Source organism: Lates calcarifer, linkage group LG15, assembly GCF_001640805.2.
Source record: "Lates calcarifer isolate ASB-BC8 linkage group LG15, TLL_Latcal_v3, whole genome shotgun sequence".
Taxonomy (NCBI): Eukaryota; Metazoa; Chordata; class Actinopteri; family Centropomidae; genus Lates; species Lates calcarifer.
In genome coordinates this window covers 23,704,677-23,721,093 of record NC_066847.1, presented here as the reverse complement: position 1 = coordinate 23,721,093, position 16,417 = coordinate 23,704,677, and the positions used below count along the sequence as shown (strand labels likewise).

Genomic DNA, 16,417 nt, shown 5'->3' with positions numbered 1-16,417 from the left:
GGTCACTTTTTGTCCTCTTTCTGTTGACTGTTATCATCTTTTCCCTGTCTCTCCCTCTTCTCTACTTGTATATCCGCCCGCGTGACGTCACGAATCACCTGTGGGTGGGTGTAGGATCTGGGATTAGCTGTAGCCGCAGGTAATAGCCAAACATTGGGAGACTGTCGGCAACACAAGGTTGTGAATTTTACCTAAAGAAAGACGATAAAGAGCGAAGCTGCGCTGTTCGGGTCGAACCTTGGGTCTGAAAGCTTTGTTGTTTCGTGGAGGTAAAGTCACCTGGAAATCTGTAGGCGGTCAAAATCCGTCTCTTTTTTTTTTCTCTATTTGAAGCGCTAGCAGAGGAAAGTTTTCGGTCTGGGACTTCCGCGGTTTGCTCGCTGAACAAGTTATCTGGGATAAAAGACAGCCACAATTGTTTCCTCTTATGCGGTAAGTGACTGTTTTGTAAGTAAAATTAAAAACAGTTAAAAGTTGAATGAGTTTTGGTGTGAAGATCCCTCCCCTCCCCCCCGGCACATGTACTGAAGGCCAAACAAGCTTTAAGGGCGCGACGGAATGGGCCAAATTATTATCAGGCCAGCAATCAGTTTACTCAGTTTTATTTACAGTCTGAGAATTTAACAGGAAGTTACTTTACTGGAAGTTAAGTGTTTACTACAGATGTCTTGAATGCAGACTGTTTCAGTGTGCTATGGTGCGTTTAATGCTGCAAGCGTGTGTGGCAACAAAAGGGGAGGTTTACATCTGGTTATTGTTTCTAAACATGCCTCTTCCACACCAGGTCCCAGGCATTTTGAGCCATGCCTGGTCACAGCACAGGGGCTCCCCAGGCGTCCCGCCACCACAAACACCACAGCTCCGGCTCCAGGTCAGAAAAGTACAGACAACATCGGACTATATCCAGAGACAGCACTGCCAGCCAAGACTCCTACAAGGATCCCCACGGGGAGCATCTACATGAGCACCACGCTGACCACTCCCGGTATTCAGAGAACAAGTACAGTCGCAGCAGAGGAGGCCATCCACGAAATGGCACGGCGCGGGGCTCGGAGACCATAGGTTTCATTCCCGGGTCGGCAGACAACACGCCTACCAGCAGACAGGCCTGTGGCTCCTGCGCCTCTATGGGCTGGAGCAGCTGTAAGGCTCTTATCTGCTGTGTACTGACCTGTGGATTTTATGGCACCCGAGAGCCCTGTCTGCCTGTTAACGAGAGCTCCACAGACCATCCCCCTAAAGCAGGTAGCGAGCCTCACCCTCCTAATGGCATGGCTTTGAGCAACCCCACCTGTGGCAAACAGGTTGAGTGCAGCAAGCCCACCAAACCCTCAAAGCTGCCCACAAGTGACAGCTTCCGCTACCCTGACGTGCGCATCGCAGGTCAGACAGTAAAGTATACGGTCCCTGCCACCAAACGGACCCGTGCGCCTGGCAAAGGCGAAAGCCACAGGCCGGTCAGCAACACCAGTCTGTTATCCCGGGACTATGAGTTAGACGACCTGAGCGAAACGGGCACGGACATTGACTCCCTCATCACCAAGAAGCTGCTGGAGCTTTACGCCCTGCACCAGATCGACCAGCTGGCCAAGTGCACCTCCGACTCGTCTTTCTCCCGCAAGACCAACGAGATCAGCGAGCTCATCTACAGCATCGCCCAGGATTACAACCTGGAGGAGCAGGAGGCCGAGTGCAAGCTGGTGCACGGGGTCATACGCATCAGCACACGAAAGGGCAAGAGAAACAAGAGCCATCAGTCCACCGGACAGCGTCCTAATGGGAGGAGCGACGGGACTCTTCCTGACAGCGGCAACGAGACCATGACCAACACCTTCATAAGCAGTGACTGTAAGAATATCACTCAACATGTTTCAAAACCAATTAACGTGAATGATTACTCCTGTATAAATATTTATGAGCTACCATTTGACAAGGCTTTTCGCCTCCACCTGGCGGCTACATACCAAATATACCAGTCATCAGACCTGATTTTCCTTAATGACTCATCGTGTCTGTTGGAACGCTGCTGAAGCTCCTTTGTTTAGCTCGTAGTCTTAAACCCTGATATGCGAGGCATTTTACAGGCAATGACCTAATAACAACTGGTTAATCTGAGGCAAGCTGATACAGGTGCACATTGTCTCTTAAAACATATTGCACAACAGACAGGATGACCAGATTAATTGTAAACTGAGAACCTATTAATAATAATGAGCACTGAAGCTCCTCATCTGCTCGTGCTCATTTTTTCTTTCCTTTTTTTTTCGCGCCCCTGCTACAGTTCCGGAGGTCAAAGTGTCAGAGCAGACGCCATCAGATGAGCTGGCAAGGAAAATGAGACATTACAGCGGGAAAAGTGAGTATTGTGGGAATTTTCCAAGTCGGACCCTTTTGTGTCTCCCTTTGTGTTGAATTGTGGGGGAGAAAAAAAAAAAGCATGTTTGAGGGGTTAAGAGTTGAATTAGATCCAGAATCATTCAGCACCAGAGTGTGATTAGTGGTTAGAAATATTGCACATCATCAACTTTAATTGTTTTCATTGTGTTGATAGAGCTACAGTCTTTATATGTCCTGGTCATTGAGGTATAATTACCTCCCCGCTGTGTGAATCAGTGCGCAAGGCTTCGTCTCTGCAGCCCATTGTACCTGCTGCAGCTGCAGGCGTTCTCTTACCTCCTCTCTACTTTCCAGCAACATACAGTGAAAGCCCCGCATTCCTGCCCTTTTCTCTGCATATTCCAATCCCTCACTCATTAGCCACCTCCTCCCCTCATCTGCCACCTTACACCCACCTATCAATCTGCCCCAACAATTCTCCCCCCCTCCGGCTGAGTGGTCATGCTACACCACCTGCAGATCAAGTCGCATTAAATATATACCACACGGTTTATTATGTAATTTTAGTGAATAACTAAGGTTACAGATGGATTACCATGCAGCAGCCTCTCTCTCTCTCTTTTTTTGTGTTGTTGTTCTGCAAAGAGGCTCTTAAAAAGAACAAGGTGTCCTGTTACGTGTCTTTGAATGAGGGTTCACCACATTGTGTTTTCGCAACTTTCACATTGCGGCCTGGGAATGTGTCAGCATCCTGATATTTTATGTTGCACCTTGTATGTGCACGAACATGCGCCGTATTGGCTATTTCTGTGCTATGCTATTAACTGCTATGTTTTCTTGTTCAAATTATCAAGTGTTTTTTCCTCTCTTGCAGCGTACTACTCCAGCACCACCACAGCCTACTCGGCCTACCATCATGACACCGAAACAGACTCATCAGGTGCTCCTCTGCTTCTCTGAAAGTACCTATAGTGACAAGGGATGTAGCCAACCTTCTTCTATCATTTATGCTGTTACTGAGTGGAGCACCTTCTGGGCGGTTGTACTGTTCCTTTTAGTGGTCCGGCTAATGTTTGCTGTTGGAAACATTTTATTGTTCCAGCAAATGACCCCACTGAGGAAACAATGTTTTTTTGTTGTTGTTGTTTTTGTTTTGTTTTGTTTTGTTTTGTTTTGTTTTACACAGGGAAAGACAAAGTGTTTATGTATTAGTATGCAGTGTTGCAAGTTGTTTTCAGAAAAAGAAACGCTCCATGCAGTCTTAGCAGTCAGGTCATAGGATAGAGACTGATGGTAAAACATAACCGTCCTCATTCTTGTCTGTGTGATTGTTTGTGCAAGCCATTGTGCATGTACTGTGCCAATGGGTTTATTGACTCCTGTCATTTAGACTCCTTAGAGGCATGCCTTGTTCTGAAAACTGTATTGTTAAGCCATATTTTGATGTACATATTTTTTAAGTCAATATTACTTTCTGGATTGCTGAACCATTTGTTGAAACCAGTTTTCTGTTGTTGTTGTTTTTTTACTCAAAGTCCTGTTTTTAACAAAATAAAAATCTCCATGCTTGTTTACACCTTTTCACATGTATTCCCCAAGGAAACTGAATGTATAGTAGTGATGTTTAAGTCATCTATTGCTTATTTTAGCCTACAGAAACACATTATCTAAAGATACAGTTACTTTAGATGGCATTGCCCTGGCCTCCAGCACCACTGTAAGGAACCTCAGAGTTATCTTCAATCAGGAAACACACATCAACATTTTTTCACCTATGTAATATTGCAGACATCAGGCACATCCCACCTCTAAAAGATGAAGCAAAAACTAGTTCATGTATTTGTAACTTCTAGCCTGGATTATTGCAATTCTCACCAGGCTGCCCCAGTAAGTCTCTGAAGTGTCTCGAGCTGATCCAGAATGCTGCTGCACGTGCACTGACAAGAACTAGGAAAAGTATTTTACATATTTGTCCCATATTAGCCTCTCTGCACAGGCTCTAGAACAAAATTTAAAATCCTACTCCTCAACTACGAAGCTCTAAATGTTCAGGCACTGTTGTACCTTGGAGAGCTTGTAGTGCCCTTTTACCACACGAGAACACTGTGCTCCCAAAACGCAGGGTTACTTGTGGTTCCTCCCCAAAAGTAGAATGGGAGGCAGAGCCTTCCAGTTTGGACCCAGGAGACAGACGCCTTCTGCACATTTAAGAGCAGGCTTAAAACTTTCCTTTCTGGTAAAGCTTATAGTTAGGACTGGCTTAGGCTTGCCTTGAACCATCCCCTAGTTATGCTGGTATTGGTATAGGCCTAGATTGCTGAGGGACTTCCCATGATGCACTGAGCTCCTCTTCCCTGTTACTTTCTGCAGGTATTTCTGCCTCTGGAAATACCCCCCCCCCTGTTGAGCCAGCAGCCAGCAGGCTGAAGCAGATAGTCGCCCCCACCCACAGCCCAGGTCTGCTCAAGGTTTCTGTTAAAAGGGAACTTTTCCTTGCCACTGTTGCCGAATGCTCTTTATGAAAAGTGCCCTGAGATTATGTTATGATTTGGCACTACATAAACAAAACTGGCCGCTCTGTGCTTGCAGAGCTTTGCATCAACTTTTTTTTTTTTTTTTTTTTTTTTTTGCTTTCTCTCTCTATACAAGCCAAAATAACACTGGTCTAATTTAAACTAATGCAGGTCCTTTTGTTTTGCAGCAAATTATTTGCTCACATGTCAACGGGTCTGTGCTTCACAGAGTTTTCTGCTACTGTTTTTCTTCTGTCTACTTTTCCTTTTTATCTCTCAGATTATTGTTGTCAAGCTCATCTCCCCTAGGTCACTGTGTTATACCAGGCAGGCTTTTTCCGCCCTCAGCCAAAGAAGGAACTTGTTTGGCTGGTTCTGACAAAAAGGAAATAAAATCCTGGGGTTTGTCTTTGTTATTTATTGCAAAAGGGAGAAGCGATGCAGAAAATCAGCCTGATTTCAGTAATCTGTCCTGTCCTGTTGAGTCAAATGAATTGTAGTTGTAGTTATCAATAATGTATATTTTAAGATTTAAAGATGTGTACCTTCAGGTGACAGGCCTGTTGTTGCAGCCGCCAACCAAAAATATGTAGTAACTATATTTAATGACAGATAGCACCGATAATAAATCTGTTTCTCAACAGTCGGTCTACTTACATACTTTCAGTTGTAGTTATAATTACAGTGTTGTTTTGAGTTATGGGAATGTGTTTGTTTTGTGCAGTATTGTCTCATTTTCAACCTTAAAACATAAAGAAATTAAGTGAGCATCTGGAAGCAGGACAGAATAAGGCAGACAGCTGCATTAGCATCAAGAAATAACTCTAAAACATTCATGGAAAACTATTCTTTTGAAAATAGACAAAAATACTTTCTAGTTATTCGTATCGAGAAAAAAAAACCCTCAAAACATTCTCTGCTCAACAAATCCCAGTAAACTAGAAAAGAGCAAATTATCCACCAGATGTTGAGCTTTTAGATTTTCCTCTGTTTGTGTCGCAGTTGCCCTGTGTAACCCCATTTCCTATGGCTCTCTGCCCCTACCAACACATTCCTGTTTTACCTGTATGAGGTGTCATGTGAAGGCTCACTGTTTCACAACTAACATACCACAGGCTAGGATGATTCAGGAGGGCTTGTTCTGTATCATAGTGTAAAGATTGTTAACAGCAACCTGAGATTTTTAGGACACTTGATTTAGCATGCAGATATTTCTTCCATTTAATTTTTGCGTACTAAAAATGTGATGATTGCTTTGTTTAGGGCTTTTATTTTCTTAAATGTTTGTGTGCCTCAGGTCCACTTTTAAGGCTTCTGCTCTTCTGTAGTTTGCCTGAGTAAATACATGATCTTTACTAACTTCCATGAGAGGGAGACAAAGTACCTCTGGAAAACAACAGGGCTGTAATGCTACACCATTTGTGGTCAGAAAATGAAATATGAAGTGGGGGGGGGTTACTTTCCTTATCAAAATCATCTGGACAAGAATTCAAAATAAATGAGCTTAAGCAATACTTGGCTGCTCAGCATGACAGTAATGACAGACCTGCCAAATAAATGAACTGTAGGGGTGAAGGTGTTCAGAACAGTGTGTCACTGTCAGGTGTATTAAACAAATATTATGTCAGATTTGGCTTGTTGTGAGTCTTTTTAAAAGCCAGAGACACATTCACGTACAAAAATATATTTATTTGAAATGTTCTGTAAATGCAGACAAAACATATTTACAACACTAAAGCAAACAGTGGATACAGCAGATAAAATCTTTTCAGACTGGGCTAAAGTGACCTCAGCTTCAATAATACATTCATAGTTTACTAATCCACAATGTTTGTTGGCTCAATCATAAGTGGTTTTTTTTGTTTTTGTTTTTTGTTAGGCATTCCTTCATTTCATGAGGGAACATTGCTGAGGTTGACAAAAAAGTTCTGCATCGCTGCTGTTAAAAAATTCAACTTTTGTCCAGGACAGTCACATGAGGTCCTCCACCTCCTCCTATCTGCAGAAGAGCATGTCGACCAGCAGCTCCAGCAGATCGGCCTGGCCTATCACGGGCCGGAAGAAGAGTTCGGTGATGAGGCTGGGCGTGATGCTCTGCAGCACGGAGGCTGTGAGGAGGACGCGAGCAAAGCGCTCCTGGTCCCCCGGGCGCAGGAGTTGGACCACCTCGCTGAGGGCATGCTGAGCCTCCTGTTGCAAGCCTTCGACGAACAGAGCTGCCTTTAAATCTGGAACATCTGTTGGTAGCAAAGACAAGAAATGAGTTTTTGCACAGTAGCCGGACAGCAGGCATTTAAAATTGACCCCTGAGAACCAAACTTTTTGTATTTACAGAGCAAAACAAACCTGGATTAAATATTGTGGTCCCTTTGAGATATGCGTACTCCTTTGGACTCAAATCCAAACTCCAAAACTTTTTGAGGCAGGACTTGAGTTTGCTGACACCGGCCATGGTGGGCTGCTCCCTCTCCATCTCAGGGCTCTCCTGACGGTTCAGCAGAATCTTTTTCAACATGCTGTCAGTGGGGGTGTCCATCACCTCAAAGTCCACATGCTCCTGGGCCAGACCCAAAATGAAGAGCGGCGCCCAGCAGCTTTTTAGAAGTGAGAACTGGTCGTTTGGTGGCAGCTGGTTAAAAGCAGGCAAGTTCTTCATGAAATGGACGGTTTTAACCAGAACTGCTGAAGCTTCTTTGCAAATCTCAGCTGGCCTTTTCAGGCACACTGTCCGTCGTAGCTCGCAGTTGCATCTATGTGGTACTGAATTGTAGTTGAAGTTGTTTTGTCTTGGTTTGCTGTTATCCATTTGGCACAGGATGTTGTAGAGAATAGGGTTTGAAAGCCTTTCGCTGTTGGCTGAACAATGACACTCATTATCCATTTTGTAGCTTGGTGTAGATCTGCGTAGTCAAATGCAAGTGTCCTCTCATAGGATGAGCTTGTGAGTACTGCTGCTGCTAACGCCAGTGTCCCTGTATTTATAGGGCCAACCCACCCCGCTCAGTGGACCTTGACTTGTCAATATAGTCTCCGTGAAAAACAACCGTGTGCTCTGCCAGGTGACTGCTGGAATAACCCTGGGAAACCAATAAGCTTTTCTCAATGAAAGGGAGCTGGTGGAGTAACGCCTGGATATCAAGAGGGTTGGGCCTTATCTCGTCGCTGGTGTCATTAACCCAGGCAGTACCAAGCTACCAAGGACTGCAGAGGTAATCAGCCCCAAACTGTGTCCCTGCACTCTGCCAGCTCACACCTGGAGAGTTGGAAAGAGGCAACAGCAGAGAGAGGGCATTGACCTGTATGTTAAGTCCTCTTTTTTTTTCTGTAATCCCTACAACAGCACATTTTGGTTGTTTCTATGAAAGTGCCTAATACAATCTCTTTTCACAATATTGCCTTTGATGTTGATGAAATAAATTTATATCAGTCAACATGGCTTGCCTAACAGCTCTACAGATATGTTGCCAGAATTTTAGAAATCTTTAGTCCACCTCCAGCCACCTAACACAACCTTTATCACCCTCTGTAGAGTTTGACCACAGACCAAAAAGAAATCATCCTGTTATATATTTGGACTGCTGATATTTTATTTATTCACACAATAGATTTTAAATATACAGAGTTGAAGAAGTCTAGTGGCTTATTACTACACTACTAGAGACTGCACTAAGGCACAAATTGCAAACATCATCGTGCCAACATGCTCACGACGACAATGCTAACATACTGATGCTAAGTAGATGTAATGTTTACCATGCTCATGTTAGAGTTAGCATGTTAATATTTCCTTATTAACATCAAACACAGCTGAGGCTGATGGGAATGTCATTAGTTTTGCAGATATTTGGTCATAAATCAAAGTACTGGACAAATTAAAATTTTGACCTAATGATGGCGCTACACAAAGAATTTAAGGAATTGAAGTCAGTATTTTAAAGGGGACATGAGAGGGTTTTGATCAGTCCATCCAATTGTTGTTGAGACTCTTCACAAAAATGTATGATGGCGCATACTAAAGGAAAAGTCACAGGATCACCAAAGTGATTAGGATTTATCCTCTGGGGAACATGAATGTCTGTACAAAATTTGATAGCACTCCATGTCATAGTTATTGAGATATGTTAGTCTAGACCAAAGTGGTGGACCGGCTGACCAGCATTACCTTCCATAGAGATATGCAGCTAGAATGTCTAAAAATAGTGGAATCAGTCACTGTGTACTATAAGTTTTTACCTGTAGAATATAATTTGTCCCCTGGTTGTTGCAATTATTGGATATCTAATATAGGCATAAAATACCCCAAATTTAAGGAAGGGGATAGAGCTTATTGACCACAGTGTCCATAATGGTATAGCTACAGCCCTGCAGCTTTGCCCAGTCTTCTAAAAATATCATGACGATGTTAATATATCATCATGAAAAATAATTCACACATAGTGCAGTTTAAAGACAGATGAAATACCACAATGTGAAGACACTTCCATCGTCATTTTGCTGTATTTTTTTTTTCATGCGCAAGTTCCTTGTGTGCTATTGTGAATAAATAGTTAAAACAACATGCGTAATTTTAGATAAATTTGCATTTGGGTACAGTAATGTGAAATCCAACTTTGTTTTACTTTTTTGCTTTAGTCACGAGGCTGAAATTTGTTCAGTCTTTGGCTCAACAGATACTGTGGACAGACTGAGCCTTTCCGTCACTGTCAATGGAATGACTTCAGACAGCGTCCTTCGTCGTTACAGAGCTTTAGTGTGTCTCAGATTGACTTTGTAAAATTGTTGTATTTTATCCTGAAACATGAAAAATTCAAGGAATTTCAGTTTATGGCGTCTGTAACAGGTAGTACAACGTTCCCCTCCTCATTTAACTGAGTTGATCCTAATATGTTATCTTCCTGGTGCCTGGCACAGAGGTTTGACACTGATAAGCAAATTACTTTATTATTGTCACAAATAAACAAACAGCATATTTTCAAAAACACACCCCCCTGGTCGGGACATTTGGCACTGTGAACCTACTAAAATCTGTTTATCACATTGTATGGTGACAGATGATACAGTATATGTTATATTTTTGCTGGACATCTGCTGTGCAAGCCAAGAAGCCTGAAAACCATCACAGGGTGGAAGTTCCAGAGGAAGACCTGAACCACGGAGCATCGGGGGTCAAGGTTAGTCTGTGAGGTGAATGACTGCAATAAAGAGATTACATGCCAGACACAACTGGCAGCACCAGTCACCGAGTGTTTGTTTTACTCCGTCATTCTCTTTACTCATCCCTTCAAAGAATACTGTGGAATATGTTTCATTGCCTCATTTTCTTTCCTGGTATGATCTCATTATGACACACAGTGATTATTCACAGGAGACCGGACATGTCCATGCACACACACAGGAGCTAAATCAAGACGGACCACAGCTTCAAATATATGATGAAACAGATTATGTTATCTTTGAGAATGCGGTACTTTCTGCAAAGTGACCTACAATGCACTCAGCAGGCCTCGGGCTTCATGAGACATGCTGACAATTGTAAATGCATGTGATAAGGCTTGTGTTTATAGAGGTTAGGAGCAGGCAGAGACGGACACGGAGGACAGACACTTATCTCCACTAAGACAGTAAAAATAAAGTGTCCTTCATTCTAGAAGTAGAACAACTGCTGTAGATCAAGGAAGTGAAATGGTCTAGGTCTGATGAAGCGTGATGTAATGGCTGTCACCTGAATATTGACTATAATTATATTTAAAATACAAATAAACTGTAAAAATGCATCAAAGCCATTGACTGTAATATCAATCACAGGACAATCATTGGATCATTCTGAAGAGAGCACGTATCCCTCATCTGCTGAAACAAAGTTCGCTTGTCTTGTAAGGTTTCCTCCAAATATTGACTTTTGTTTTTCCTCTGGTTTAAGTTTTCCTAGGTCATTGGACTCTGAGTACGTCCATTTCATGTGTGCACATAATAGGACACACTGAGTCTGGAACATGACACTTGACCTTGACCTACTGCTAATATAACCAAGGTTCATTTTTCACGAGGTCATCGACCCAATGATGACGGTCATTTGTGGGGTTGTTTCAATCCTCGGGGAAAAATTATTGAATTATCCTGGAGTTCAAATTGTTGGAATTCAGTTCACGTGTTTATATGTAGTTCTGTCAGGATCACTGTAAAATTAATGTATGTTATTGACTTACAGGGATAATACCACAAATTCATGTGCAGTAAGACAGACCTAGAATGCTGTACATACATTTTCAAACAATCAAATTTTTGGACCTTCCTGTTGACAAAATTCATAAATCACTAGGGGAGAAATCAATAATAATTAAATTGTCTATCTTGCTGGATGTTTTTTTTTTTCACAGTGACATACTCTACTGACCCTGCTGCACCTGGAAAAGCACACATACTAAATTAAGATAAAGCTAAAAGTGTATTAAAAACTATCAAGTACTGCACAGAGAGCTGGCACTGACTGCTTGTTCACTTAGGCAACGTTCTCCTATCGTTGCATTAAGAGGCACTGAGGCATGTTAAAAATGTGATTTTATAGTCGAATAGAATGAACGGGTTTTGTAAAAAAAAAAAAAAAACAACATTTTTATGTTCCTTGATGTGAGATATAAAAAAATATTATTAGTGTTATGGCACTGGTATAAAAAAAAGTATCAACAATACCAAGCCCCAGAGTTGAATTTTATTAAGTTCCAAAGGGCAAAAACTCCATGGCACTAACTCATGACAGCATCTTTTTTGTGACGAGTATTTTTGGTGTATGTGTGTGTGTGTGTGTGTGTGTGTGTGTGTGTGTGTCTTTGTGTAAAGATGTCATCTCATTTCTGACTTACAACTATAATAATATCTGTAAAATTAAGGTAGTTTCAACACAACTTTTTTCTCTTTCCACATCTGACATTCTTGAGGATTAGTGTGGGACTTCCATGAGCCAGGATTGCTATGACTAATGCACAGTAAGTGTGTAATATGGTGTGTAAAGTGATGTCAGGGTTCAGACACCCAGGCCTAGTTTTATTGCCCATTACTATCAAAACACAATGATAAAAGCTGAGGTGAAGGTTAAAGAGCTAGCCTCTGGGTCAATGAACCTACAATATTCCTTCGATGTTTCTCTGAAAGAGGTTTGAAGAACATTTGGTGATGTGAAACACTTTAGTATTTTTGTAACATTGTGTTTTGTCCGTTCTGTGATGTTAAAGAGTCTCATACTTATCTTGTTGCCTTTTGCCTAAATCAAAAATAGATATGTAAAGTTAAAAACTGAGCCAGAATGCTGCTCTTGTAACTGTCATTTGAGTCTCATGGTTTTATTTCTCCTTTTAACATTTTAACATTGAATGTAATCAACAGTGCAGGAGAGCTCACTATCAATGTTCTGTTTACATTGTTACTAGTTTATGTTTTGTAAAATGAAGTCGTCCAGGAAGGGGAATCTCTTCATAGGTATCTCCCATTTTTGCTCCTTTGTTGCTTTGTCAGAGAGCAGATTGGGTCTGACACCACTGATGTGGCCTGTAAGGTTGAAGGAGACACTGTGTGGGCTGAGCTGCTCCCAGTCAAACTGCATCACTGTCACTTTATCTTTTATCTGTGCAAACATATTTCTTGGAAATTCAGTTTGGACTAGTTCGCAAAAAGGTCTTGAAGACATAGAAATAATAGTGCACATGTAGATACAGTAAAACCGTCAGAGAGTCATTATTATTGTTCACAATGGGTGGTTTGATACTAAAGATGACATATTGTGATATACTAGTATCACTGAAGATGAAGATAAATATCCTCTATCTGTATAACTCCTTCCTTGTTTTTTTGCTTTGACATGTATGAGAACAGCACAGAAATAACAAATAATTAAGAATTAAAGAGAGAAAGAAAAAGACTGTACAGATTTTACCATGTTAAAATTGAACTCTGGTTGATGTGAAAATCCTCAGTGTTTATTTACCTTTATAGCCATGTGTCCTTGTTTTGATGTGTCTCTATTTACTATCAATCATACTCCATTCTTCAGCCATGGAAGACAGTTCACTACTGGGTAAAAGTGCCCATTAGCATTTATAGAAGTAAGAATGTATGATGAATTAATGTGTTTATTAATGTATTATATGATTAATTATTATATGTCAACGACTAAGACTCCTCCTGTGGACGCTCTTAAGTGGAAGCTGCTGACAATATAGTAAAAAAGAAAAAACAGTTGTAATAAAATAAAATATGTCGTCGTAGAAAAGATTGTAAATGATTACAAATATATAGATTAAGACTTAAAAATGTGCTTATATCAGCTCACAACATTATAGTTATTAAATGTCTATATTCTGACTCTATATGCTCGGTGTTACCGACTGTTGTTATAAAATGTAAGTAAGCTGGTTAGTATTTCTAATGTATCGGGAACCGGATGTGACGTTGTTTGTGAAGTCGTTCAGATGACGTTTGTTGTTCAGGCGATAAACAATCATGGCGGACAGCGAAGGTGTAGCTCCCGTGTATTTTGCAATTAGCAATATTCCCGTAGCCTTTCGCTCAGCGGACCTGAGGAATTATTTCAGTCAGTTCATAGAAAGCGGAGGTTTTCGGTGTTTTCACTACCGTCATCGGCCGGGGGTTCTCAGAGAGTCCGAGGGACCCGAAAACGCCGTGTGTGGAGACAGTGAAGAGAAGACGGGCAGCTCCAACTGTTCGGGGACCGACCAGGTCTCAAATAGCAGCTCGGTGAAGAAGCAGGCGGTGAAGTCGTGCTGTTGTATCGTCTCAGTTCATGGTACAGAGGCGGACAGGTTCGTCAGGATGTATGCGGGGAATCACTGGATTGACTCTAAAGGGACATGGCTGGCCAGGCGCTGTGTTATCAAAAAAATCAAAGTTACACATGACAAAGGTTAGTGAGACGTTGTACGTGCTTTTTAACCTCCGCCTGCCTTCAGCTCCACTGTTAGTGAGGACGTTAGGAAAGACTTCATTCCTCTTGTACGGGTTTTACCTACTTCTGATGTGCCATATTAAAGGGGCACTCCGCAGATTTTACTTTTTACCATTTACCATTCTAGTGATTTATCATTATTATCATAACCTCTATATTTATAACAGGGAGGGCCATTAAGATAAAGCTCTCTTTTACAATGACACCCCAATTACAGTGCATATAAAAGCACATGGAGGTTATCCGTTATACAACAAACAGGCTAAGGACATTAACATTAACACATGTCAGTCAAAAGGGATTTAACTGAGAGAGTAACAGTCTGGATGTCTGGGCCTCTACTGCTTTAATTTGGGCTGTTATTTTCAAAATGTGTTTTTTGTGAGACCTCCAACAGTACTGAAAATATTACGAGGGCTTAAATGCACCACTTTCCCATCATTTCCCTGTTCTCTTTGTATTTGTGAAGTTATAATCACTGTAAAAAAGTATGGGAATTATGTAATCTATGCCAAGGCTTCTTTACATAAGTGATTGTTGTCTTTTTTCTTGTTTAATTGTGACATTGAAGTGTTATCACATCTAAACTTTTCTTTATTCTTTCAGATGATGGATCATTCCCCTATAAAACAAAGTATGAACAGCGGCACCGTGTTTCGTTAACAGAGCGTTTCACAGAGGCTGACCTCAAAAGCTTACCTGAGCTGAATCCACCCGCTCTGATGCAGAATGGGAATGTGGGCACACCGGTTAAAGTTTTCCTCCAGCTCATCCAGTCCTGCCGACTGCCTCCGCGCCTCATCCGGAAGTTGGGCCTCACGTTCCCCAAGACCAGCTCCAACCGCCGCTACGGCAACGTACCCTTCCAGTATCAGGACACTTGGACGCTTCCAGCCACAGAGGAGACCGTATTAACAGCTGCCGGACATGAAATAGCGGGACCAGGCACTTTGGTTGCTCCACCCTCTAGATTGAGGAAGCCGGCTCACAGCACAGAAGCAACAGAGACTGATGAGCCGCAGAGAGACGAGGAGGACGACAACACGCAGTCAAATGCAGATGATGTGGGTATAAGGTTAAATCCATCAATACCTGTCAGTTCTTAGCATGTGTAGGCTGTAATATAGGGCCGCCTAAATAGTCGTCATCATCATCATCCCCTGAGGTTTGCCAATTATTCATCTTGTTGATTGCAGGATGATGACTGCTGTGAGGAGTGGGAGCGCCATGAAGCTTTACATGATGATGTAACGAGCCAGGAGCGAAGCAAAGAGAGGCTGTATGAGGAGGAGATCGAGCTGAAGTGGGAAAAGGGCGGCTCGGGCCTGGTGTTCTACACTGATGCCCAGTACTGGCAGGAAGAAGAAGGAGGTATGCAAAAGATACATTAATCATACAGTCTAGACATTGAAGATTAATGTATTTTCCAGCCATCCAGACAGATTTTGTACAACTAACTTTGTGCAAAATCTGTTAAGATCTAAATAGATTAAAATTACAATTATGTGTTTTTTTTTTGACTGAATGAAGTGTATTTGCTGAAATATTGATTACATTTATGCCACTTTGTCCTTTCAGATTTTGATGAACAAACGGCAGACGACTGGGATGTTGACATGAGCGTTTACTATGATAAAGGTATCTCAAGTTTGCTGGACATCTCCAGTTACCTTGACTGAGGAAGGCCAAAAAATGAAATTATCCCTGCAGAGTCAGATTCTTTAACCCAGCTCTGCCTCTCACAGATGGAGGCGACATGGATGCCCGCGACTATATTCGAATGCGGTACGAAAAGAGGCTGAGGGAGGGTCTTGAAGATGGATCTGGATCCAGTCAATCTATCGGCAGCTTTGAGAGGTTCACCAAGGTAAGAAGATTGCGGCTACCTTTTATTTGCTCCAAAAATGTCTCCCTCAGTCACTACAAGCTATTTAATTAATATATTTCCCCTGGGTAGGGCGTTGGCCGTCGTGTGATGGAGAAGCAAGGCTGGAAGGATGGTGAAGGGTTGGGAAGCAGTCAACCTGGAATCCCTGAAGCCCTGGAGAATGAGGGCCAACATCCTAACTGCAAAAGAGGCTTTGGGTGAGTTGACAAAATATAATTGCAAGTTTTAGTATGTTATGTTTGATTTGTCATAGACTGCTTTTCTTATGCTATTCTGAATTTTTGTTTTTGCAGGTATCATGGAGAGAAATTGGTCTTACATCCTGTGAAAAAGGCCAGAACAGATTTCCACATAACCACAGTGTATGATAAACCCAAAGACATAGATAGAGGTGACACTTTGCTCAGACGCCAACCAAACACCAGTATGAAGTACAGAGGCTGGCAGCCAGGTGGCAGCATTGGACCACGGAGATGACATAAAATAAATTCTTATTTTGTATATATAATTATTTTTTAACTACTTATTTGTCTGCCTTTGATATTAAAACATTTTTCAATCATTCCACTTGTGATGAGTTTGTCTCTTTACTCTTGACATGCTTATTCAATGAAATGAAAACAGATTGCTGACTCACTGTCACATAAAAATTTGTTTTCCTATGATTATGCATATTTGTATGAAATCGTATGGGCTATATTAATTATTTAAGAAGCGTCTAGT

At 41.8% G+C, this 16,417-nt stretch overlaps 3 protein-coding genes across 3 annotated transcripts; 2 read left to right on the top strand and 1 right to left on the bottom strand.

Moving 5' to 3' along the window:
- Positions 1 to 84: 84 nt before the first annotated feature.
- kdf1a (keratinocyte differentiation factor 1a) lies at positions 85 to 3,911 on the top strand. Its single transcript, XM_018686363.2, has 4 exons — positions 85 to 432; positions 785 to 1,848; positions 2,282 to 2,356; positions 3,212 to 3,911. Exons 2-4 carry the CDS (start codon positions 804 to 806, stop codon positions 3,295 to 3,297), a joined length of 1,206 nt encoding a protein of 401 aa, XP_018541879.1. The 5' UTR covers positions 85 to 432; positions 785 to 803; the 3' UTR covers positions 3,298 to 3,911.
- A 2,607-nt stretch (positions 3,912 to 6,518) lies between these two features.
- nr0b2a (nuclear receptor subfamily 0, group B, member 2a) lies at positions 6,519 to 8,072 on the bottom strand. Its single transcript, XM_018686373.2, has 2 exons — positions 7,197 to 8,072; positions 6,519 to 7,087 (listed from the first exon to the last, which is right to left on the bottom strand). Exons 1-2 carry the CDS (start codon positions 7,729 to 7,731, stop codon positions 6,846 to 6,848), a joined length of 777 nt encoding a protein of 258 aa, XP_018541889.1. The 5' UTR covers positions 7,732 to 8,072; the 3' UTR covers positions 6,519 to 6,845.
- Positions 8,073 to 13,273: 5,201 nt separating this feature from the next.
- Positions 13,274 to 16,261, top strand: gpatch3 (G patch domain containing 3). The gene is made up of 7 exons (XM_018686385.2): positions 13,274 to 13,764; positions 14,413 to 14,870; positions 15,003 to 15,177; positions 15,385 to 15,444; positions 15,552 to 15,673; positions 15,764 to 15,891; positions 15,988 to 16,261. The coding sequence occupies exons 1-7, from the start codon at positions 13,344 to 13,346 to the stop codon at positions 16,169 to 16,171; spliced, it is 1,548 nt and encodes a 515-aa protein (XP_018541901.1). The 5' UTR covers positions 13,274 to 13,343; the 3' UTR covers positions 16,172 to 16,261.
- Positions 16,262 to 16,417: the final 156 nt, after the last annotated feature.

Excerpts from the sequence above, each read along its gene's own strand:
- kdf1a (XM_018686363.2), top strand. The coding sequence starts at position 804 with ATGCCTGGTCACAGCACAGGGGCTCCCCAGGCGTCCCGCCACCACAAA. Across the intron at positions 1,849-2,281 it reads CACCTTCATAAGCAGTGACT|TTCCGGAGGTCAAAGTGTCA; the intron begins GTAAGAATATCA and ends CCCCTGCTACAG. Across the intron at positions 2,357-3,211 it reads GAGACATTACAGCGGGAAAA|CGTACTACTCCAGCACCACC; the intron begins GTGAGTATTGTG and ends CCTCTCTTGCAG.
- nr0b2a (XM_018686373.2), bottom strand. The coding sequence starts at position 7,731 with ATGGATAATGAGTGTCATTGTTCAGCCAACAGCGAAAGGCTTTCAAAC. Across the intron at positions 7,088-7,196 it reads GACCACAATATTTAATCCAG|ATGTTCCAGATTTAAAGGCA; the intron begins GTTTGTTTTGCT and ends TGCTACCAACAG.
- gpatch3 (XM_018686385.2), top strand. The coding sequence starts at position 13,344 with ATGGCGGACAGCGAAGGTGTAGCTCCCGTGTATTTTGCAATTAGCAAT. Across the intron at positions 13,765-14,412 it reads CAAAGTTACACATGACAAAG|ATGATGGATCATTCCCCTAT; the intron begins GTTAGTGAGACG and ends TTATTCTTTCAG. Across the intron at positions 15,892-15,987 it reads AACTGCAAAAGAGGCTTTGG|GTATCATGGAGAGAAATTGG; the intron begins GTGAGTTGACAA and ends TTGTTTTTGCAG.